This window comes from Rhamphochromis sp. 'chilingali' (assembly GCF_963969265.1).
Source record: "Rhamphochromis sp. 'chilingali' genome assembly, chromosome: 4".
NCBI classification, from domain to species: Eukaryota; Metazoa; Chordata; class Actinopteri; order Cichliformes; family Cichlidae; genus Rhamphochromis; species Rhamphochromis sp. 'chilingali'.
Genome location: NC_137948.1, coordinates 19,849,106 through 19,873,977, shown reverse-complemented (window position 1 = coordinate 19,873,977; position 24,872 = coordinate 19,849,106). Strand labels below are relative to the sequence as shown.

Genomic DNA, 24,872 nt, shown 5'->3' with positions numbered 1-24,872 from the left:
ACACCTGAAGCCCAACTCTAATCTTCTTAGTAAGGGCTCCTTCAGGGAATACAGCCTGGACCTGGGGCACGAGAGTACTACTGAGGACCCCGCCCTCTGGACCAATCAAATGACTGTCCTGCTTTATCCTTGACACAACAGCAAAATACTGTGGGAAGTCTCTGGTGATGATGCGACATATTCTTTTCTTTTCAAGTTCCTCAGGGGAATCAAGTTCTGTGAAAGAAAGCATAAAGTCAGTGCTTTGTTTTTTCCCTTTATTATTTACGTACTGTGCTTCACATTATTATACTAGCATTTTAAAATCTATAAGACAACTCTCTCCTGCTCTAGTGTTGCTTGTTTTATGGCATTCATGTATTGTTTTACATAAAATGCTTTGAGATATCAACCTATCGATCACAGTTATACATCACAGGCCACTTCAGATCCCTTACTTTCATCCATGCCATTAAGTATCTGGTTCAGTTCCTCTTCAGTGAAGTCACAGTGGTGTTCCTTCCAGCTCTCTCCTGTTTCACTCCTTAAGATCACTAGCTCCCGCTCTGTTCCCCGCAGAGCAGCAAAATGGGGGATCTCTACAATCACAGGCCTAAAAGGTGTGACAAGGTAAAAGCAAATACAAATTGGACTAATGCTAATTAATGCTTTTCAGCGCTAACTCCAGAGAAAAATCAATGATAGCATAGTGTTTAGGTTGACATGTGAATGAATTTACGAAGAAAGAAAACAATAAAAACTCAGTTAAAATTAATTTCAAAACACAAACTATGAACATAAAAATAAATAAACATCTATTTCACATCAGGATCAGAATCCAACTAGAAACATGATTGGGGAGATAGGTGCTTGTGGGAAGCATGAAGAAAACTCAACAGGTTAAGGTAACAGGTCAGGTGGTAAAGCTGTCCTTCTCTTCAAAGAAAGAAAAGAAGCACCACAAAAATAAATTATAAAAATTAATATATATATATATATCATGAAAAACTAAAAAAAAAATTCAAATTTTAGGACAAGGGAAAAACACGGGTGGGCGTGTAACCAGGATTTGAGGGTGGTTGGGTATCACCCTCACATGGTCCTACCCGAGGAACTTGGTTCCTGGAGGACCCAGCTGCAGGATGCGACTGACCAAGCTCTCACCCTCATTCAGAGGGGGTGGAGCTGTAGGTAGGTGGAGCTTACTGATCCATACGCAGCACAGAGGGGGAGTGAAGAAGAAAGTATGAACACACCACACAACTACTGAAACACACTTATACCAGATAGTACAAAGCCACCAGCAAGTACACAAACTGTTAGTAGATGCGCGCAGACACACACAAACACACGCACACTCAACCAAATTTACCCCAAGAACTGGGCTCCAGTGGGTCCCACTTCTATAATGCGACCAGCCAGCCCTTCACCCTCTACCATAGGTGGCATAGAGGCCAGACGATGCCTCTTCACCAGCCTGCAAGTCACCCGTGTCGGGGCAGAGCACTTTCTTGGTGGGACAATAATTCGCAAACCATTGTGACGGCAACCACGCATAGCTCCACCTCTGGCATCTACCATAAAGCTGACCAGGAAGCTAAAGAAAAGGCACCAGAAATGGATGAATTGGTTTCTAGACATTCAAACAAATAAAGATGCAAAATCTCCATGCTCACAAGGCAACTGAATCAAGTAAAGGTAAAAGAAAAGGCTATTTTTGTAACCTGAGAAGAGACATTAATAACAAATAGGTCTCAATAAATATCACTTTATCCTGGAGAAACACTTTTTCGGTTTTATTCTGCTTTAATTTTTTAACTTGCAAGATTCTGGTCAGGACACAGGTTGTATTATGAACTGATATAATTAAATTGCATTAAAAACAGGGCAAAGCCAGCTAGAGCTGCACTAAGGATAAAAAAAAAATCTGGTTATTTCAGGTTATTTCAGGTAATGTAAGGGCATTCATTATGAAATAAAGCAGAGAAACAGGATGGAAATGAGAAAATCATTCAAAAGTGACAAAGAAAAAGAAGTAAAGGCACAAAGGAGATAAGAAAATAGACAAAATAAAGACTTCACCTGCTGTTGTCATGGTCTAGGCATGGTGAGGAACGGCTAGAAGCAGAATACAAAAACAACACACACACACACACACACACACACAGAGTCACAAACACAGAGAAGATAAGAGAATGCACATCGAAGCAACAACAAAATAAATAAAAGAGAAAGAGAGAAAAAAGAATGAGTAAAAGTGAGAAAACCTGACCAGACAGATAATTACACAGCAGGAAAAATAAAAGGAGTAGAAAAGACACATGAGAAAGTATGAAAAATACACCAAAAGTACACCAGAAAAAAATAAGGGCATGTAAAAGATGGAATATCTATTTCAGAATATAATGATAACCCTTGAAGTAGTGCATTAGCCAGCACAAGCAGCAGAACAGTCAGTAATTTGTTGCAGGAGGTATATAAGCTGAAGGACAGCTGCAAACAGGAGAAAGATTTACTGAAATAAAGGCTTGCAAAGCACCGAGATGCCATTTTGTGTCTTAAACTTTGGTGACTTTATCAGCAAGTAAACTAAAATAGAACCAGAAAATACACAACAATGGCAGAATAATGCTTTGAGTATAAGTAAATCATTAAAAAAAAAAAATCAATATCAGCTGATCCTTTGACATGCTGCTGCACATACTGTACACAAAGCAAAATGCAAATGAGAAGATCCAGTTAGAAATGCCCACATAGCCTGTTTATCCAAGATGTACACCTTTGTGTATAAAGATGGAGCCTTTAGTCTGAATTCTAATGTCCAAGCTCACTCTGAAATTAAAATGCTACAAGTGTAAAAAAAAATTGATTTTACTTTGAAGTCAATGTGCCTTTAGAGGGCACTGCTACCATAAACAGGTTGGTAGAATTTCCAAAGATGGGCTTAATGTATTTATTTCTATAAGAGACGCCATGCAAAATGAAACTGTGTGTAGTGACAATAAAGACAATTCTGCTTTTGGTTGTGGATAATTTACTAAAGAAATTTGGATAAAGTGTGCACCCTAAGCTGATTTAATGCAAGTCCACAAAAAGTTTATGGCATCTTGTGGATTTTACAAATTGTGGGTTTAAAAAAACCCCTCAGTATTTCCAGACATAATGGGAATGTGTATGTTAAGTTTGCAACTGGGTTAAGTCCCAACATTTGGATTTTCTCTGAAAGAAAGGAGTGTGAGTTTTTCTCTGTGTGTGTTTGTGTGTGTTTATACCCAGAATGTAGCAGACTGGAGGACAGCACAACATTATCAAGATGTTCAGCACCCCAGCTCAGACGGAATGAGTCCTTTTCATGCTCTCTAGACAGTGTTGACACCTAAAGAACAACAAGCATCAGCAGGCTGGTTAAACTCACCTCGAGTGTCTAAAGATACTTTATTGAAGGTTAGACTACGGATACTACGCTTACCTGGTGACTTGTAAGCAGATCTTCAATGAGAACTTCTCTTTGATGGAAACTTTGGTGAATGGGAGTGTGTTGGGGCCTGATGAAAAACCAAGGTGAATCTTCTCAGACCTTTTCTGTATATATCTGCATTACTTAGGTATTCCTTATGATGATGAACTTGGCTAACAGCAGATCTGGAAGGTTTGCTGTGAGCAAATTTAGATGTTTGTCAAATACAATATGTATGTGCTGTTTCTGACCTGTCCAAGTTGTGGCTCATGTAATTGAAGCCATCTAGATAATGTCCTGGCAGAGAGTCATCTCCCAGCTCACGGAGGTCCTCTGCTCTTAGATACTCTCCCCCATCACCTGTCATTGTGTCCTCGCCTGGAAAACAGATACAACAAAAATGCCAAACCTTGTTATGACCAATGAAAAAATTAATAACACTCTCTCTCTCATATATATATATATATATATATATATATATATATATATATATGTTGCATTGACTATGCAAGTAATATGGGGATCGAAAAGATGAGTTCCACAGACATCTCAGATAATGGCTCTTCTTCAACCCTTCGAGCACTTTTTCAGATCCAAAACTACATCACCTACAATACACTTTTTTACAACTTTTGAACAATGAGGTATAATTTTTTAATGAAGCTCAGTCATGACTTATTGTGTCTCATGACTGGAGTAGTTTTTTCCTATAAAAAAATTAGCTTGATATCGATGAGCAGCACACTAAATTCTTGTTTTCTACATTTAAGTAACTTACCCTCTTCATCAGACACATCGAGAATCTCAGTCATGGTCTCTGGAACATTCAGTTTGTGTTTCTCTGTAACCGTCTAATGTAACACCATTCAGAGTCATGGAAAACAGACAACCAAAACAGAGAAAGGTTATAGTTTAAGTTAAAAAAAAATTCCTGGCTCCATTTCCAGAGGCTAAAGCAATCATGAGCTTACAGTTGTGGTTGTGATGACCTCCTCAGTGACGACTTTCAGTGTGTCTACCACAGAAATGTAACCCAAACGTTTCGCAATCGACAGAGCGGTATTTCCATTCTAACAGAGAGAAGGATATACGATAGCGTACCAGCAGAACTTTTTCCACAACATATTTCACATGTTAAAAGTAAATGCTTGGACTCTATTGTGTCTTACCACTGTAGTAGTATTGGGCTTGGCCCCATGTTGTAATAAAACATTAATTATGTGTGTATTCCCTTGTTGTGCCGCTTGATGAAGTGGCGTGTAACCATTCTGCAGGGCAAAAGTTTAAAAAGAAGACAACAAAATTTTGTTAAGTCACAGTAGAAACTAAAACGAAAGGGATGCTATATTTGAGTTTTGCTTCATGCTGTGTCTGCAGTTTAAGTTAAATAGAGCTTGCATGCTTCAAATTTAAGATTTAAATATAACCTTGGTTTTGGAGTTGACGCTGGCTCCTTGTTGTAACAGGAAGTTAACCATCTTGGCATTTCCATAATGACAGGCGACAATCAGAGGGGTATATCCAAGCTGTAGCGAGGAGGGAGAGGGTGAGAGATGAACACTGATCTTCTGTAAGCAAGCACTAAACTCAATCTTAATGCTTCCTGAATATATGATGTATATGAAGACTTTGTTATGTTTTTAAAAAGCCTCTGGATGGCAGGTATTTACATGCACGTCCATATGATACACTTAAATATTAACATGTAAACATAAAGCGAATAAACAGAAAGTAAGCAAGACATACTGTCATTCACACAGGAAAATTCTTGTAGATTAGCATACTGTTAGGTTTTCATTACTAGTAACAATTTTCTTTTGCGTATACTTGTTAAATTTGTCATGCACATGCATGTCTGTACTTTGGTTTGCTGGTCCAAGTTGGCATCATGTTTGGCTAGTACTTCTGTTACAGTGACTTTGTCCTCTTGGGCAGCAAGATGCAGAGGAGTTAGTCCACTCTGTAAAACACAAAGCAATGTCACATTACCATCCTTCACACTTTTTTATTTTATTAATTCCATGAAGCAATTTATTAACATAGTAATAAATTGCTTCATGGAACAAATTAGACAAAACTGTTGTTATAGAGCACTCAGCTTAAGAACTAAAGAGTTTTATACAGCTGTATGTAGAGTGCATGTGTTTCTTGTTTCCACTTCAAATTATTTTAATAAATAAAAATGTCATAAAGATTGTGCTTCTGTGTGACCTTTGTCGCTGTGTTCACATGGGCTCCTTTTCCCAGCAGGAGGCTGGCCATCTCTGCATGTCCTTCCTGAGCTGCCAGATGCAGAGGGCTGACTCCCTGTTTCGTTAAAGCATTGGTCTCTGCTCCATACTGCAGTAGCGCTAAAGCAATGTTTGTCTGGTTCTTTTTGGCTGCAATGTGGAGAGGAGTGTAGCCATTCTAAAACAGAGGAACGAAAGAAGATATACACTGTGATAGAAATACAGTACATGCAAACAAGTGTGAGCTTCTCATGGACCTTTATTTTTCTTTAAAACTCAGCCTAACCTTTGCAGTAGCATGAGGCGATGCACCTTTATCCAGGAGCAGCAGCGCCACCTCTTGGTTGTCATAATGAGCTGCCACATGTAGTGGAGTTAAGCCATTCTGTGAAAAGAAGCATTTGATTTAATGAAACTTTTTGCAAGCCTTTGTGATATTTTTGTGTGTGTGTTTTTGTGTGTGTTTTTTTTTGTTTCAAGTCAGTTTTATTCCATAATTTGTGTTTCAGAGAAAACAATCAGATGCTCAAAGATTAAGTGTAATGTGTCTCTCTCTGAAATTAAGACAATTACCCTCAGTGCTGGGTTTTGTTTCAGAACCTGCTTCTACAACTTCAGCTCACCTTGCCAGCATCATCAGTAAGAGCTCTGCGCTGAAGGAGAAGTTTTGCTACGTCGAGGCTTCCATATTTTGCTGCTACATGTAATGGAGTGAATCCTTTCTGTAGATGTAAAAGGGATTAATTAAAATTCCACTGATTTAACTTATCACATGTTATTTATCTGTCTACGTGCATTCATCCTCTGTTCACCTTGGTGGCCATTGAGTGTGAAGCTCCAGCCTCCAGGAGCACAGCAGCTGTCTCCACCTGCCCCTCTCTGGCTGAAATGTGGAGAGGAGTGTAGCCATTTGTGGTGGCAGCATCCGGGTAGGCCATGTGCTGTAATAGTAGCTGGACAATGTCTGTTTTTCCCAGACGGGATGCAATGTGCAGGGGAGTCTGGTCCTCCTGTAGTTGAGGGGAAAAGAGGTAGTACATGTTATAGAAGAAAAGGATAAACGGAAATGATGCAGTCATTTAAAAGCAGTAAAATTAGAATGAACGGTGATGTTGTAGGCAGAGCTGGGACAGGTGACATCAGGCATTCAAACCAGTGCTTGAAATATAAAAATTTACTGTAAACAGAAGGAAAGAGTGATTAATGTTTACAGCTGACTCACCCTGGCCATGGCATCCACCAACGCTCCATTTCTCAGCAAACAGCGAACCACTTCCATCTGTCCTGCTCGTGCTGCCATATGGAGAGCTGTCTCACCGCGCTGACAATCAAAGGCAGAAGATTTTTAAGCTTTAGGACACTGTGCTAAACACAAAAAGTACACCAGAACGGGGTACATTTTTTCACGTGTTTGCACTGAAACAAATGAAATGTGTGTTTACTTTGTGATGTGTATTTCCGACTGCTGATCGCTGACCTGATAAAAGAAATTACTACTTACAATGTTACGAACATCAGGAGAAGCTCCATTCTGCAGTAGAAGTAAAACGATGTTGAGGTGACCCATGAAAGCAGCTACGTGCATGGGAGTCAGACCAGACTGCAATAATGAAAAAAGAGACAGTAACAGTAGCAGTAACAACAAGGAGAAGCATTAAATGCAAATTTAGAACAATGTTAGCAACAAAGTATACTGTGCTAATCCATGAAATCCTGACACACCAAAACAATCTCACCTCAGTAATTGCCTGTATGGAGGCACCGTATTTGACCAGCAGCTCCATCACCTTCACTCTGTTTTTCTTACAAGCAATGTGGAGAGGAGTAAAACCATTCTGGTAGAGACAGTAAGAGAAAAATTAGCAGGAATATGCATGTCTCTATAGTAAAAAGGTAGCATTGGAGTATTTAAATTTTATAACCTTATTTTATATTTCAGGAGTTATTAAACTTTTTGGGTCAACTGACCCCTGATAATCTGATTAACCCTATGCTTACTACTGTTGGGACTCTTATATATCATTAAAACTAACTGTATTCTGACCATTTCCAAACCAAAGAGGCATTTAATTTGAAGGTGAAAAGTCAGAATATACGTGTTCCCAGTCAGAATTTTTTAACTGTATCTGCCCCTCAAGTCAGATTTCCAACTCAGACCATCAATGCTGACTTCACAATCCAAGTTGGCAGTTTGAAATTCCTCAGGAACATTTTATATGAAAGAATATGGAAATATATAAATATATATATAAATAAGCATACAAGTAAATCGCAAGATATTCACGATCCATAGTGTCACTCTTTTTATCTTAATATGTGCATCAGTAAATATCATGATAATTTCTGTTAATACCAGTTTTGGTGCTTCTCTTATTGTTTCTTTGAACCCTTACCAGTGCTCTTGCATTGGGATTGGCCTTCTTGTCCAGGAGGAGCTTAGTTACTCTGTAGTGGCCACAGTGAGCTGCGACGTGCAGCGCGGTAAGGTAGTCGAGTGTGACATCATCAACAGGCGCCTTGTGTTGCAGCAATAGTTTTACACACTCTATGTGGTCTCCCTGGGCTGACATGTGCAGTGGAGACAGTCCATTCTATATGGAGGCAAAAAATTTAAAGAATAGCAGCCGAGATAAAAACCAAAGGCATATAAAAAGGAACAATAGTACTCATATTGTATAAATTCTAAATGATATACTAGTGCAAATATGCTAACCTTGGTTCTAGCTAGGATGGGGGCTCCTCTTTCCAGCAAAAGCTCAACTGCAGGATCATGTCCACTCCTGGCTGCACAGTGCAGGGGCGTCAAACCATCCTTCGGAACAATCACATATGCACAAGCAAACGCACACATTAATCCAGTTTAAAGATTTTGAGAAAGAGGACGTGGAAAGTTGTTGATTCCACTTATTTATTGTTCACTATGGTTTTAATAAAATCTGAGTCTTACTCTTGTTTTAGCATCTATCTGAGAACCTCGGTCCAATAACAGGGCCACCATGTTGGTGTTGCCCCTCTTAGAGGCAACATGTAGAGGTGTTATTCCATTCTGACAAGGCAGATACAGAAACAAAGGTACATCAAAAACTACAGCATGTAAAACATACAGAAAGAAATGTAACGTTTAATGGGCTAGAGGTAAATGTATTAATAAAGGCTTATTAGAAGTGAACACTACGATGGTAAATAACATGCCCTTCTATAATGATCAAAATCAAAAACAGCTACACAGCAGGAATTTGGCTGTACCCTGGCTGTGAAGTCAACAGCAGCTCCTCTGTTCAGCAACAGGGTGGAGACATTCACGTTACCATAGTGAGCCGCAATGTGCAGAGGGGTGAAACCACTCTGATAGGAAAGGAGAGAATAGAGAGGGACAGAGTGAAAGGAAAAGAGGTTAGAGAGTGCAGAACAGCTCATCACGAAAAGGAGAAAAGTAAAATGAAAGTGAACAAAAGAAAGTAAGAAAGACTTTTCATTGTTAGATACAGGAATAGACTCTACTGAAGCAGACTCTGCTGAAGTAGTAATATGATGAAAGAGCGTGCTGAAAGAAAAACATTGTGTAAGAAGGAGCATAAAAATGAGCAAATCCCAAAATAGCACATTCAATAGATAATACATGCAAAACTGCTCAAGTTCAGCCATGCTTACTAAAAAAAACTACGGGTGAATCAACTTGGTTTTTTGGATACATAAATATATTGAAATAAAGGACAAAACATAACTCATAAGCACCAAGCAACACTATGGACGCTCGCAAGTATGTGTTTCTACTTGGGTGGACAAATGAACATTTATATATTAGCTATATATATAAATTTTCATAGTACACAATTGCAGGTCGGTTCACTCCTTACCTTCCCATTCTGATAGACATGGTGCAATTTAATTAAGAAACAAAGTTTACTTAAAGATCAGAGATCAAAGTGTTTCAGAGAAGTAAATCAACATGCACAAGGACACACATGCGCTGAGTTACGCGTAGAAAGATAGGAGTAAAAGAAAAAGCTGATTTTACTTTCAGGTTATCAGTTCAGTATAAAATTCGTAAACATAATACATTTCAATGACCTATCAATTAAAAATAACAACAAAAATCTATAAAATAAATGATCAGTAATTAACTGACATTCTCTGGGGATTATCAATAAAACACATTGTGCTTTACTGTCAGCCATGCAGTGTCTAATACAGCAAACTCTGGCATGCAGGGTAACCCTATGTCACAAAAGTCCTCAATAAGTAAGGACAAGATCAAAACAAAAGAGCTGAAAAAAATGGTCAGAAGTAGGGATGGGTACCGGTGTCCGGTGCCATGATGGCACCGGTTCTGACATAAACGGTAGTAACCAGACCGAAAAGCAGCGCACATTTCGGTGCTTTATTTCGGTGCTTTTTTTTTTCCTGAGCTGTGATACACTTCTAGCCAATCATTTTACGTTTCCGAGGATAGTAGGCGGGGCCAGGTACGTGCGTTCTTTTAGAGCAGAGCTACAGATTAAAAATGTCCAAGGCGAAGCGGTCAAAAGTCTGGCTGTACTTCACAGCAAAATATGCAAACTCAGCAGCAACAAGTGCTTTAAGGTGATACTGTGATACTGTCAAAGGAGGTAACTCCTCAAATCCGATGAGACACCTGGCGACGCATAGCGTTTTTTTTTAAAAGCCCAGAAATGTGCCGTATGATAGCTTGCTGCGAGACCTCACATCGAGCACATCTACTGCGGGTGGGTTGCCTGTTATCTGACCCGGAGTTAGCAATATCCCCCAAAAACCCCGAAGAGGAGAGTCCTGGCCCCTAGCCCTGCCAGTGTAGCAGAAATGATGAGGATGATGATGCAGCGGCAGCCGTTCTTCTCTGCGTGAGTAGCTTAATGTTGTTCGTGTAATTTACGTTGAGTAGGCTAACCACGTTATTACATTAATGCATGTAAGGTGAACTAGCAAACATCATCATAGCTACATGCAGCTGTCTTCTTGTTTGATGGCAGATACTCCCTTCACCCTGGACAAAAAGGCTAAAATGACCAAAGAAAAAGTGGAAAACAGTTAAACATGAGAGGTTTAGGACAAAGTTTGTGTTTTTTCCATTGTTTAAGCACTGCTTCCAGCCAAGAGTGATACCATATATGCCCCATAGCTGCAGAAAAGGCTAACATTGTTATCTTTTTACAAAAAACCAGCTGAACATGAGAGGTTTTTGGACAAAGTTTGTGTTCTCCATTCTTTAAGCACCGGTTTGAGCACCGTTTGAGCACCGGCACCGTTTCAAAAGTACCGATTTGGCACCGGTATCGGATAAAACCTAAACGATACCCATCCCTAGTCAGAAGTGACAAAATTCAGAATCAAAGGAGGAGGTGATAAGTCTGTATACCTCTGTGGTTCTATTGACCATCATCTGGTTATGATGCATAGAGAGAGAAAAGGGGAATAGGGTGAAGGGCTGTTAGGGGAAACACTCAGTATTTTTTTTTAATTTAAAACACTGAGTATGTTTATAAGTTTGCACAGTTTGAAAATAAAAAATAAGGACCTGTACAATACAGCATTTTCAGAGAGGCCTGGTCTGTCCGTTTTATTATTGTTCCCTAAGGAACCCACAAACAATAAAATGTAACTTGTCCCTGTTGCCCTCCCTCACCTTAGACTGGACATCAGCGTTGTGGTCATTCTGAAGCAGCAGTGCAGCAGACTTTGTGTCGTCTTTGCGGGCAGCAATGTGCAGGGCTGGAAGGCGTACCTTACCCTTAGTGTCATGCTCCAACAACAAGGAGACAACTGAGTTGTGCCCCTGCTGAAGAGCAATAGCAAGTGGAGTAAAGCCATCCTGGAGGAGCACAGGGGAAAAAAAGTTAAATGGTTACACGCTTCATAGAGAAAAGAAAAGAAAATAGGCAAGATATTACATATTGTTTTTACCTTCAATAATTGTATATATAACAATATGAAAGATAAACATACCTCTGTTGCAATGCTTTGATTTCCTTCATTTTCCAAGAGGTATCGCACGACCTCCAAGTGATTCTCCTGAGCCGCCATGTAGAGTGGCGTGAAGCCATTCTGAAGAGATATACAGACAAAAACAAAACCACATCATATACTTGTTGCTTGTGTTGCATGCTGATGCATTTTGTAAAAGTTCTTGTTAATTCTCACCTGTGACTGAGAATTGACATCTGCTCCTCTTGACACCAACAATTTGACTACTTCTTTTTGTCCAGCCAAAGAGGCAATATGGAGGGCAGTGTTTCCTTTCTGCAAAGAGAAAACAGGGTTAAGATCACCAACCAAATATCTGTCGTCTCTTACCTCCCTCAGTCTTAACCCTGAAAATTCCAGAAAATTCTGATTTTTGAAAATGAATGTTTATTGAAATGTTTGACACATATAAAAAAATATACATACACTTGGTGTTACAGGGCTAAAATCACATTATGCAAACATTTCATTTCTGCTTTAATGTTTAGGATGTAAAAGTTGGGTTTAATTCCAAGAAACGTATTCAAGTCACTCGAAGGACACAAACAGCAGAGTGATAGATTCTGTGTCAGCTGTTCACTGCTGCTAGCTGTTGAGCCTGAGTCATGAGGCAGTCACAGACTCACATAACAAGCAGCTTGCTAAAAAGCGCACTACACATTCACTCTCGCCTTCTCTTACTCCTTCCGACTGAATGGTACAATATCTAAACTTAGCACAAAAAGTAAGGATTTCTTTGTTGTAACAATGCTTCTTGGCAATAAATCTTATACTGTTGGAAAGGGTTGAGCAGCAGAGTTGAGTATACAAAACATATTGGCCATATAATAATAATAATAATAATTTAACAACAGAGGCACAAAGCACAAGTCATTAGTAGAAGAAGCTGTTTGGGATTGGCAGAGAGGTTTTTCATGGGCGCAACCGACACACTCAACTCTGCTGCTCAACCCACAAATGCAATTTCCTTACCAATGTGGCACCATTTAATGGAAAAAAATTAAACAGGGCTTCCAACATTTACTGCCAAGAAACATTCTTACAACAAACAAGTCATCAGCCAATCAAAAATTTCCTGACTCATTGTGCTAAGTTTATATATGATACAATTATTAATATTTTATTAATTAATAAAACTGAATGTCTGAAGAAACAAACAATCAAACTCTCATAATCATCTTAAATCACCCTCATATCCACCCCAATGGCTCCTTAATTCACTAAAGAAGGAATGATTTTTATGGTATTTTACAACTTATTTAATTCCTTTCCATCATCTCCTTCTTTCTCCTTTGGTTAAAATAATTTTCTTATCTTTTTTTCCCTCTTTTAAAAATTTAGCTTTATCTTTAAAAAGTTATCTTTGCCAATGCAAGCCAAAGAAAAACCCATTAGATATATAGTGAGCGATTAAAGCAACAATTATATTAACTGAAATATATCAATTAAAGACCCTATAAAGCTAAATCATGTGTGTACCTTGGTGGAAGAGTCAACAGATGCTCCTCTCTGTAGCAGTTCCTCCACCAATTCCTTGTGCCCCTCCTTAGCCGCCAGGTGTAACGCATTGAGACCATTCTAAACAGAAAACAAGAGAAGATTTCAAGAAAACACGTGAAGAAAAAATGAAACTGCGTGGTGCTCAGGGAATCATATTACAACCCCCCTGTATCAAAGATAAGGCATACCAACATTACAGGACATAAAGCGATATCTACTGGAAATTGGCTCAATAACAATCTAATGGAATCATGTATACTCCTGCAAAAAAGGAAAACTATAGTACAAGTGTGAATTTTTGTAAAATTGGCAACAATAAAAAATCTTGATTAAGTTTATAGTCACTTATGAAGGTATAATCCAACTTGACATTGCATTATACTGTACATGATTTATGGCATTCATTTCATTCACAGTTGGAGAGATTGACATTTAAGAATGGAAACAGAAGAAAAACTATTTGGGTTAAAAAAACTGGCTGATTTTTCACAGTTCAATTCGCTCATAACAAAGGCCTCACCTCAGATTTATCAACAGGAACTATAGCAGCACAAGAGGAGAGCAGACCTCAAATGTTGCACTCCAACAAGCCCTTACAACACAACTGATTTATCCCCACTCGAAAACTCACAGTACCTCTTCTGACGCTGACATTTACACACAGAAACAAACTCTAAACAAAACAAAAACCATTCACCTCGTCCTCCTTTTCTTCCATCCTGTGCTTTGGATCTTTGAAATTTTGCTCTTTTTTTATCTTTCAAAATGCCCGCTCCTTTGGGTATTCTGTGCCTTCATGAATCCTTTGCTCTGTTTTCTTTTGTCTTTGGTGATGGAACTCCAACCAGTCCTCCACCTCCTGCTTCCTCTATACTGGTTTAGAACCAGCTTTCTAGGTTTATGTGCTCTGTCCTCTTCCTGCAGGCTAATTCAGATGAATGACAGCGAGGAAATGTGCCTCTAAGCTCTGGATGCTTTTTGGGCAGTGATATAAAAGAGGAGCTGTTGCTAACCCCTCTATCATTGCCTTTTCCCCTCCATAGCACATGTACATCATGCATATACATTCACACACAAATAGAAACATGCCCTCTCTTTCTTTCTCGCGAGTTGCTAAATGCCAAACAGCCAAAGAGGGTGTCATATTTCTGCACAGTCATAGAGGGAACCCAAACACACATCCAAACATAGATAATCATATTTAGAAGCAACTGAAAATGTCAGCCTTTAAAATAAAAAGGGGGGCATTCCTCAAAGGCCAAAGTATATCAGTGACTGTCTGGCTGAGTGATTTATAACATGACTTTAAAAAGAGTGAAAAATGACACATAGTTCGTATCACTATGGTACATCCATAAAACCTAAGAAGGCATAAATGCCTTTAGTTTGTGCAAACGGTTTCTAATGAGCTACGAGTAAAGCGGCACAAATGGCACTAGACCAGTGTCTGTTATGTGTCTTAATCAAATCTGCAGAGATCCACCGATCGACAGTCTATGACACATTCTCAATCAGTTTCATGTATGTCAGATTATGAGTTGGTCACACTGCATCACGCTAAAATAGTCACACATGCTCTCACAGCACAGTCGCTTAAAGTGTGAAAGCTCCTCATGGTCTAATCAAGTCTAATCAAACACTTAAATCATCATCACGCAGGTCTGCAAGGTCTGCAACTGACTCATCATAGCAAGCACTCACTTTTGATAAGTAAAGACTTTAAATTTTAATATATGTTTTTGCTGATTTTTTTAAATTGTCATTATCACTTCCACAATGATCACACTGCATATCATGTTTGTCCGGTCGCATGGCCAAACCTTCTAATATCATCATCACTTCAGTATATTTTAAATCAGTATGCAGTTAGTCCATCTGTGACTTTTTCCACTGAACTGGCAACGAATGAAAAGAGAAAAAAATAGTCTAGGCTATATCAGATGCTCTTTGCTGACATTTGAGAAGCAGAAAGTCCAGCCTCAGTTATACTTCAGTTCTGAAATGATAGACTCACTGACACGGCACAAAATAATCATACTTTCAGCCACATTTCAGCCATTATGTATTTCAGGAGAGACAAGAAAACCCTACAAAACACACACACAGTCACACAAACCGATCTAAATCTCCTTTCCCTCTGAGCTCAGTTGTTCCTAAAAGCTTCATTTAGCTAATGGACATCGTGATCCCTGGCACTTTGTTGCTTCCCCTAGCAGGAGACAAAATGTTGAGCTTCATCCAGCGCAGATTGTCATTCAAGCTGCTTTGACCGCTGACCTTTGTTATAAGCACACATGGTATAAACAACCATGCTTACTTGGTGCCGTTTTATTGTCTCAAATGTCACAGGGGAAAGATGTTGGAGGAAATAATGTAAATGTCATAAATGTCACAGTGGGATAGATTTTGGAGCAAATAATGTAAATGCATGCGGATTAAAGTAAAGAGTAATATTACTCACCAAGGATTAAAATTTTAAGTAGATTAGAAGGGAAATCTGGCCTTTAATTGTGAAGAGCGAAACAGTTCTTATACACACTCCTAACACGCAAATACAAGCACATAGGCATATTGTATTAAAATGCAGAATAAGCTGTAGTGACTCATTCTCTTTTGAAATCCTAAAACTCAAACACACCATGCTTAAAAACTGGAAGAACAAACATCATCTGTAAAAAACATTACAACTTTATTTATACATCTCATTCATAAAATCTGTGCAATGGAGAATCATAGTATGACAGTGGCTTTGGCAAGCTAGGAATATACGCAGCCTTCTGCCCTTGGCGCCAGTTTCTGGCCCTTGCCACTCTCTTCGTGCTTTCTAGGTTTTTACTCTTCAGTTATTAATGAATATAGCACCAAGGGCGATACTCAAAATATGTGCATGACTTAGTGTGTGACATTTGCAGCTTCTTGTGGTGTTTTGTGAATGGATAGACTTTTTAAAGAAACCATGAATAACATTAAACATGATAAAATACTAAGATACAGTTCCTGTATTTGATTGCATTGTGAACGGTAATCGGAAACACATTAAAACAAGCAAAAGGAAATTGGGTCATTCAACTGCAATGTCACATTATCCGGCTCTTGTCAATAGACTACTAACTCTAATGACTCATTATCGGACATTATTTCAGATAATGGCTTTGTGATAATGATGCTTTTCCGTGATTCGTTCAAGTCTTTGGAGAAAATTTGCATTTATGCACAGAATTATTGTGATTTTTTTTTTTTTTTTTTTAATCTTACTGCAGTAATCAAAAGCATTAATCCTGGGCTCATGCCATCACTTCCAGTACGGTCATGTCACTGCCTGTTGTGCTTTGACTTAACAAAATCATTCTAGAGACATCACTCATCAGCTGTCATACACATTCAGCACAAATTAAGACCAGTGATGTGTGCTTTAACTTAACCATACTGTCAATGTCTTTCCTCTTAAAATTTGTGAGTAAAAAGGTAAAGACACAACAGACTTCCCTGCCTGTAACACAGCATATATCTGTAGGTGGAAAAAGTGTAGAAATGATCTGTGAATCTGTGAATGTATGATTATGTATTTAAGCACGTGCAATCAGAATTAGAGACAAATACACACGTGGGAAGATGCACACATTATTTTATATTATTTTACATTTGGCTATTGAAAACACTAAGAGAAAAAAAGTAATGCATTTATGTGCATGTTATAACTTTAATTTGGTTTACTTACACATCACTGGAATAAAATAAAGTCTATAGCTTATGTTCATATGTGCTGGGAGATATTTAACGTGCTTAGGTCCAAAATTACATTCACTGCACATTATACTGGCCTCTACACACACAATAATGAGGGAATAACTGGGATATGTATAAAAATGTCCCTTACATTTTTTGGTCACTTGACAAGGTCTCAAATTTGATCATCTGACCACCGAGAAATCCTATTAGGGCAAGGCTCTCCTGTTGCAGGACAGGAGGTGTGTGTGCCTATGTACATGTCTGTGTGTATGTGTATGTGAAGATTAGTGTGTGCACAGCTTTCTATATTCAGGCTTCCCTCTCGGGGCACAAAACAGAGCCCATGGTGCCCATGATAACAAACAGCAGAGCTACGGGTTGGCTTTTTATAGCTGCAAACCAGCTATAACAGTCAAGCAATGACACAGTAAAAAATAACGATATGCACGCACACACACACAACACATACGCTCACGTAGCCTCACTCCTTTAGGCTGTCTTGTGACTTCTGTAAATCACATTGACGTAGACAGGAGAGAGGAGTAGGGGGAAATATTTTAACCTCTCCAATCCCTCCCCTTCGGCGGAATGTGGGACAGGGCGAGTATGGGGAGGGGACGAGAACAGCTGTCACGGAGACAGACCTTTTCAAAAGCTGCTGAGATTGGGGGGAAGAATGGGTGGGGGGGGGGGGGGGGGGAGTAATTGTAGCTATGAGGGTAGCTGTGAGTATGTAAAGGGATATGGCAGGTTAAGGTACTCGCTGTGTGATGTTGTCCAAGCATTTCACTACATATCGTACTGTGTATGACTGTGTACGTGACAAATAAAATTTGAATTTGAATTTGATGCCATCATGACATGGCAGGGCAAAGGTTAGCTTGAGCAGGTTTGACAGTAGCTTGCATTGAAGCACTAAACAGCAGATTTTAGATATTATTTCACACAATTGCTATATCAGTTCTGGAAAGTTGTAATAAATATTTAGATTTAAAAAAAAAACTAAAAACTTAAAAAGTATTATTTAAAATTAAAAACACAAAGATGGAGTTTTGAAAAATATAACTCCATAAAACCTGAAAATTTGTCACAGTTTTTATTTTTATCGCCTCTCTTCAAATTAATGTAACTGCATACAAGAATTCAAACAAAATCCGATGTTGTTTAAGTTTTCTTACCTGGTTACATGTGCTGATGTCAACCCCGTTCTTCAGGAATTCAAGGACTTTGTCAATGTTTCCAGCTCTGGCAGCCCGGAGGAAACTGGTGTTACTGTCCGACTACAGAGATAAAACAGAAATTAGGGTAATATTAATAACAGGTAAATAAGCAAATGTTTCTAATTTATTTTGTTACTGTGTCATTCTGATAAAAGTGCCACATATATGCAATATTATAGTAACAACATTAAAGGCCACATTCCATTTATCAGACAAAAAGACAAAACAGTATTTTTCTCTCTCTCTCTCTCTCACACACACACACACACACACACACACACACACACACACACACACACAATGGGTTTGTTCCTTAAAGCTCTTTTAATGTGAAAACATAAAATAAAGGGTCAATCATGTGTTTTTATATGGCTAAATAGCTGCTTGTACAGTATCAGTGGCCTACTAGGCTACTCTAAATGTAACCATCACAAAGCAGCTGCGCACGCGTGCACACACACACACATGCACACACAGAGTCACGTTTCCACATTGCCAGAGGACATTATGTTGACTTACATTCATTTCATGGAGATTCTAACCTTGATCCCTACATCATGTTGTCATACTAAATTTGCATTTTGATGTCGTGTTTTTTTTTTTTTTGTTCAGGCTTAAGTTTATTTGTTTTATTTAGCCATTCCTGGTGTCTTTTTTTTAGTTTTACTTGTGTCTTTACTATTTTTTCCTCCATTTTTGTCTGTCCTGCACTGATAAATATCACCTGCGTTAAACTGCCGCACTTGTTCCCAATCTGTTACTGTTTGATCTCAAGCCTTCCAGCATTTCTTGTTCTCCTGGTGTAAGACTTGTTTTCATTTTATTCAAAATGTGTTCATTTTTTGTTAGAATTGTTCGTTACTGCCTGATCAACAGTTAATGACAGACTGTCTTTATGTGCATGTACACAGCAAATTTAAGTTTTAAATGTAAATTGTGTTTTCCTCTTGCTCTTTAAAAAAAATGTAAGAGGAATAGCACTCTTTTCTGAGTTGGATTAAATATAAATCTTACCAAATAGTGTTATATTTTTAAGGCAGTATCAGAATTAAAAGAAAAATCTTATATTAATAAAACATCTAACATTTGTTTACTGCAGACAATCATAATCACTGCAGCTTAATGAACAGAAATTTAACAACCAATTTTAACAGCAAACAAAAAAACAAAACAAAGTCAAAGGAAGTGATGACTTTCTGACGATGGCCTGTCATTACCTCTGTAATGATTTTGGCCCAAAATAGAATTTTTCATTGCATGACATCTGATATTTGAATAATCAAAATATACCGATGTATCGCTTTATTTGCTGAATATCACAGTATGTGAACATTAGTAGTGTCTTCATTATCTTGAGAGTGTCAACGAGTTTCTAACCTCTTTTTAGCAAGGTTAAAGTGTTAAAGTGTCAGTCAATCACCACTGGAAGTTAACTTGTAAGGTCATCAAACTTCGCAATACATGTCAACAATCATACCACACCCCCTATGTGGATTACCCTTCACGTGCAATGTCGCACAATCCCAAGCAAACCATCAGACATTAACATGTTTGTTTCTTCTTTTTTTTTTTGCCTGTCCCGTTTGGTTCTTTTGCCATCAGAATTGTTGTCTAAAGGCAAAGAAAGATGCCCAATGGATTTACTTTACCAAATGGACCATCCCAGCCTTGCTGTATTGGTCCATTTGATTCACCTTTGCTTTTATTGTTTATTTTATTTTCATTTGCTGAACACGGGACAAACAAACATGTTTGTTTCTGACAAAAAAGGACATTAGCAGAAAAAGAAATTATAACAACCCAAGTCTGCTTTTTCCATCTCTTACCAGTAAATCATCAACGTTAGATCCAGTGTCAGCAGCCTTGTAGTAATCAGTATGTTGATTTGAGGCATAGTCAATCCCAACGGTCTTTGAAGCTTTATCTGATCCACATATCTTACATGTTGCTGCATTTCCCATGGTTACCATTCAGACAGGAAAAGAATTCACAGCTTTACCTGAATATTGTCGCCTTTCTTTACTCTCTTTGGCCACTTTGTCAAATTCTTGCAGTTTCTCACTTTGCATCTCTCAGTACACTCCTGATTACTGGCATCCTTTAATCCTACAGTCCAATAAATTTGTACATATCTTTGGTTCAAACATATTTAATAAATTACCAAATCTTGCTTCCTTTTCTAATTAATTCTACTACATTTCCTTGTTGTTCCCTTTTATCACAGTGCAAGCTGAGGATCAGCCTCTAGCTCTGACTTAATGTACGATGTACTGTGGTCAAGGCCCAGTCCTGCCTACTCTTCCGCTGCCTCTCCTCTCTCGCAGTAAGATAACAACTGCAGCCATAAACATTTAACCCTTACTGTTTCTCCTGTCTTAGCTATTTTTACCATTCTAGACCTTCAGTTCCACAGACACAACCCACTGATGGGTGTGTGTGTGTTCATGGTAGGGTGCATAACAGCTGGGTTTCACTCAGAATGTAGACCACATGGCCTACGGTGCTTTCAGGAACACCAAGGGTCAGGATTCTGAGACAAAATTAAAAATGGAACACAGCAATAAAAAGATTTAAATAAGAAATGCACTAATTGAGATTTCTTTGGCCAATTCCATGTTTTTTTGCAAGTCTGACATGGTAATACATATTTTTGATGATTCTGATTCTCTTCTTTCTAAGAACTATAACTGTTCTTCAAAGCAAAATTAGCTGAAGCATAAATAGTTAACTGAAATGTCTGATATATTTTTCCTTACCAAACAAAAGCAACAGATTTATATAACAACAACAACAAAAAACCTTTCATCTTTTTTCAGCATGTTCATAACAGGCTTTCAGCCCTTCCTTCATTTTTACTCATCTCTATAATTGTCTACATAACTCCTCCGATCCTTTGCTCATACCGAGGCTGCTGGCTTGGATTGGCTCTGAGCTCTGGACGGCTTTAGCTTTAGTCCCTTTGCCTTGGTTACTTTCTTATAAATGTTCATGGTGGTGATTTAAGTGTTTGATTAGGTTTGCTGTTACAAAGGTTTTTCATGGTAGTGAACAGTGAGACTTTACCTCCAAAAGTTGACAGTACTGTTTATCCCCAACCTTATAAACAGTACTGTTTATAAGCTCGGGGAAACCTGCAGTCAGCTGAGACTGAAGAAGTCACTTGGATGAGTGACGAAACGTCCAGATGAACAGAATCAACCTTTGGAGATTTACTTACCTGGATGATTGAGAATGCATCAAGAAGTGAGTCTTTACAACACTAATGACATGTTAGTGTGTGGCTGTGAGTGTGTATGCAACTGTTTGGCTGTGCTGCTGTACATGTGTTGCTCATGCATAACGGGACATATGGGAGGCTGACAGAAACCACTGAAAAATGGACCAAGTCAGATCCGGTTAGTACAAGCAATCTAATTTCAACCTTACATAGAATTTTTCACTACACAGAACTCGTTTTGTGTGTGTGTGTGTGTATTCTTCAGTCTCCACTTTTTGAGTTTTTACTCGTCTGCCTGCCTGAGTCAGCTGTTTGCCAAACTCCACATGCAGAGATTGGATTGATTGAGATCCAGCTGTAATCTCTGTATCCGTACAGGATTTGCACAGATTCGCCTGGAGTCAGTCATGTAATGAAGGACAACACAAGTATGCTTACACTGGATGAAAATCAAAACTCTACTTATTATCACGAATGTCTCATTAACAGCTGCTTTGTGTACACGAGGTCACTTATGAACATATGTGCACTAGTATTGCTAGGGGCTTTAGCTTTAGTCCCTTTGCCTTGGTTACTTTCTTATAAATGTTCATGGTGGTGATTTAAGTGTTTGATTAGGTTAACCTCATGGTTAACCTTGTTTTAACCATGAAGGTTAAAACAAAAACGGTGAAAATCTTTTTAAAAAATTATACTATTTATGGTAGACAGTGGTACAGTACTATTTCTTTGACTTTATCCGTTACCTAGTGCGATTTCAACCACCTCCACATCTGTGCAAATCCCACAGCCCCTTTTCATGTTGTCCTACAGTAACACCAAAGCGTACGATAAGGCCACCACAGAATGTGGTAATGAAATTGTCATGATACACACCACGTGTGACAGATTTTACCTGACGCTTTCGTTCAGCTCTTTCCCGCTGCCGTCTCCTCTTCTCCCTGGCTTTCTGCAAAGCCCTGTAGTCTGGGTGTTGCTCAAGCTCGCGAGCTTTCTTAAGATGGGCTGCAGCGTGGGCCATGACTTCACCCTTCTACTTTTCTGTGTTTTCTCCTTGGTGCTAAAGTTTATAAATTCTGCCTAAAGCAAACTAAACACCTTCACTTTTTATATTTGTCAAAAAAAAATGCCATACTATATAAATTATAAAAAGTTATTAGGCCTTGTTTTGCATCAGCATTATGCTAATACTAAAAGAAAAAACAGAGAAATATTGACTAATTACTCCGAAATGACTGAAAAAAAGACTTTAAAGAAGCGTTAACCCAAATTCAGTGAAAAATAAAATATTTTTAAAAAACTGTTGCATATTCCTCTTTTTCCTTTCTTCAGTTTTCTTTTCTTCCACCTTGTACAGCAGTTAGATTTCAGTCCTCACACAAAAACACAGGCATACACACACCTACAGGTGCTCAAAAAATGAATCCCTCCCCTCGTATGGTCCTATCAAACACGAACAAGAGGGATGATGACTGAAAAGGGCTGATGAAAAATGAACATAAGAACCACTCACACTCTCATCCTCATCACATATTTCAACACACAAACAGGGAATTACCCATCCCAGATGTACATGAAAACCCTCCATGTGAACAGATGTGGCTACAAAAGGCTCTGAGTGTGTACGAGCGTGTCCTTGCATGAGTGTTAATGTGCATGTGAGCCAGAGTCACAGGAAATTTTTCATTGTGTAAGGGATTTAAGGAGGCTGTGTGCTAACAGCAAGCTGACTGCTGCAGACACAGCTACTTCCTCTGCTGCTGTGAAAATGCTCTCCATCCTTAGCGAATGAGGTAAATGTGTAGTGAAGATTTAATAGGTCAGAAAGGACCATGAGACGGATTACAATGGTCGAAATACGGTAAATATTCTAGTCATGGTATGGTTAACCCCCAATTTACAAGTTCATAAATCTATAAAGTCTGTAAGGACTTTTTATTTTGTCGCAGTTTAAATGATGTATGCGTTTAGTTTCTTTTATTACATACTACAGACTTTTCCAAATAAAAATGGAAAAGAATGATGCAAAAAGTGTTCAAATAAAAATGAGACAAGACCATGAAAAGGGTGAACTTGGGTACAGGCTGTCCTACTGTGAGCCAGCAGAGCAAATGGGACACACCACTCTGTCCAGAGGGGGACCAGTGAGCAGAGAACAGTGGCTTCCAACCACCAAGTTACAGGCTTCCCCCTAAACGGGAGAAAGTGGGTCAGTCTGAATCTTAACTGCATTGCACCCTCCATAGTGGTGGCTGATAGAATTGAAGTTGACAGCTCCTGCATGTGAGTGTGCGCGCCCACTCCAAGCAGACGGGTGTCAAGGTCTCTCTCTGTCAATGCCGCTAATGTTAGGAGTTTGAAATTTCAGCACAAGTGACAGGGACACAATCTCACACCTCTATTTCTGTTCACACATTCTGCCTGATCGGTTTCACTGACTCAGTCAGCTACAGCAGCATCAGCAGCATTTATTTCTTCTAGTAATCATGAATGGGACAGATTTGCTGAATCACTCCACAACTGCAATAATGTTGTTTTCCTTTTTTTTTTTTTAACACTGGTGCACTGAACCTGACTGCTTCATTTAGTTCCATGACAATGCTGCCTTTAGAGAGACTGCACATTTCTTTTTCCTTTGCTGCTCTCTGCTGGTGATGAAGGGAATAAGAGAATCTTTTTTTTAAGGAAACAGCGTATGGATCTTAGAACCCAATCTGACCTAACAACAGTGTTTATATTGGAAGAAAAAACAACTGGCAGTAAACACAAGTAAAAAGAACACTCGACATTTTTGCATCATTAATCCATTATACTAATATTCAAAACAAAATAATACTACTCTGATCTAGGTTTTTGGAACAAGGAACCTTGAACAGAAATTTAAGGCTCCTTGTTAATTTATTCACTTGAATAAAAATAACACAGCTGTAATAATTGTAATAAACTGAAATTGTAATGTACATTTTTTTCTGGTTTCTTTTCAAGCATAAACTTGTTTTTAACTGAAATTACAAGCACATGCTATTCACTAGGTCACCTATTCAAACCATTTATGGTCATAAAATTAAAACAGTTTACGGTTACAGATACTTTAGAATGTGGCTGGTTACTATATTCTCAGTGCCTGATTATGAATTTATTGTTTGATTTTACGCTCAGTAAAAACATACGCTCAAAGCCTCAGATGAGGTTTTCCTCAATCATTGTATCTTAAAAGAAAAGGTGGGCTGGTCTTCCTTAACAAGGGAATGAAACAGATGCAAAATGTTTATTTTTATTGTATTTTTCATAAATTTGCAATTACCTTTGTTTATTTGTAACAGGCGGGCATAGTACATAAAGTCTGAGTTTTCAGGAAATGGATTCAACCAAAATCTTTTTATTTCACGAGAGATAATTTCGCCATTAACTACATTAACTTTTACATAGCAATATAGTTGGTACTGTCCAGTCACAGGACATCCTAACAGGACATAAGAAATTGTGGAGTCTCAAATGGAATGGAACTGCTGCACAATACAATTTTACTTTTTGGTTTGCTATTGTAATTTTAAATA

General features: G+C 38.4%; 1 protein-coding gene across 7 annotated transcripts in view; it reads right to left on the bottom strand.

The window, feature by feature from the left end:
- ank2a (ankyrin 2a, neuronal) overlaps positions 1 to 24,872 on the bottom strand; it is an 84,836-nt gene that overhangs the window by 45,274 nt on the left and 14,690 nt on the right. The window contains exons 2-31 of one of the 7 annotated variants that reach the window (XM_080880201.1): positions 18,057 to 18,158; positions 13,129 to 13,227; positions 11,827 to 11,925; positions 11,632 to 11,730; positions 11,312 to 11,497; positions 11,045 to 11,068; positions 8,914 to 9,012; positions 8,615 to 8,713; positions 8,381 to 8,479; positions 8,061 to 8,258; positions 7,404 to 7,502; positions 7,169 to 7,267; positions 6,890 to 6,988; positions 6,480 to 6,677; positions 6,291 to 6,389; positions 5,954 to 6,052; positions 5,648 to 5,845; positions 5,298 to 5,396; positions 4,864 to 4,962; positions 4,606 to 4,704; positions 4,408 to 4,506; positions 4,215 to 4,287; positions 3,688 to 3,814; positions 3,449 to 3,524; positions 3,252 to 3,355; positions 2,062 to 2,097; positions 1,352 to 1,576; positions 1,086 to 1,184; positions 438 to 592; positions 5 to 216 (exon numbers count right to left, since the gene is read on the bottom strand). In XM_080880201.1, the coding sequence (XP_080736327.1) occupies positions 5 to 216; positions 438 to 592; positions 1,086 to 1,184; positions 1,352 to 1,576; positions 2,062 to 2,097; positions 3,252 to 3,355; positions 3,449 to 3,524; positions 3,688 to 3,814; positions 4,215 to 4,287; positions 4,408 to 4,506; positions 4,606 to 4,704; positions 4,864 to 4,962; positions 5,298 to 5,396; positions 5,648 to 5,845; positions 5,954 to 6,052; positions 6,291 to 6,389; positions 6,480 to 6,677; positions 6,890 to 6,988; positions 7,169 to 7,267; positions 7,404 to 7,502; positions 8,061 to 8,258; positions 8,381 to 8,479; positions 8,615 to 8,713; positions 8,914 to 9,012; positions 11,045 to 11,068; positions 11,312 to 11,497; positions 11,632 to 11,730; positions 11,827 to 11,925; positions 13,129 to 13,227; positions 18,057 to 18,158 (3,498 nt within the window). Of the gene's footprint in view, positions 1 to 4; positions 217 to 437; positions 593 to 1,085; positions 1,185 to 1,351; positions 1,577 to 2,061; positions 2,098 to 3,251; positions 3,356 to 3,448; positions 3,525 to 3,687; positions 3,815 to 4,214; positions 4,288 to 4,407; positions 4,507 to 4,605; positions 4,705 to 4,863; positions 4,963 to 5,297; positions 5,397 to 5,647; positions 5,846 to 5,953; positions 6,053 to 6,290; positions 6,390 to 6,479; positions 6,678 to 6,889; positions 6,989 to 7,168; positions 7,268 to 7,403; positions 7,503 to 8,060; positions 8,259 to 8,380; positions 8,480 to 8,614; positions 8,714 to 8,913; positions 9,013 to 11,044; positions 11,069 to 11,311; positions 11,498 to 11,631; positions 11,731 to 11,826; positions 11,926 to 13,128; positions 13,228 to 18,056; positions 18,159 to 19,924; positions 20,400 to 24,872 lie in introns of those variants that run through there. The other 6 variants (XM_080880202.1, XM_080880204.1, XM_080880203.1 and 3 more) reach the window with 6 other exon arrangements.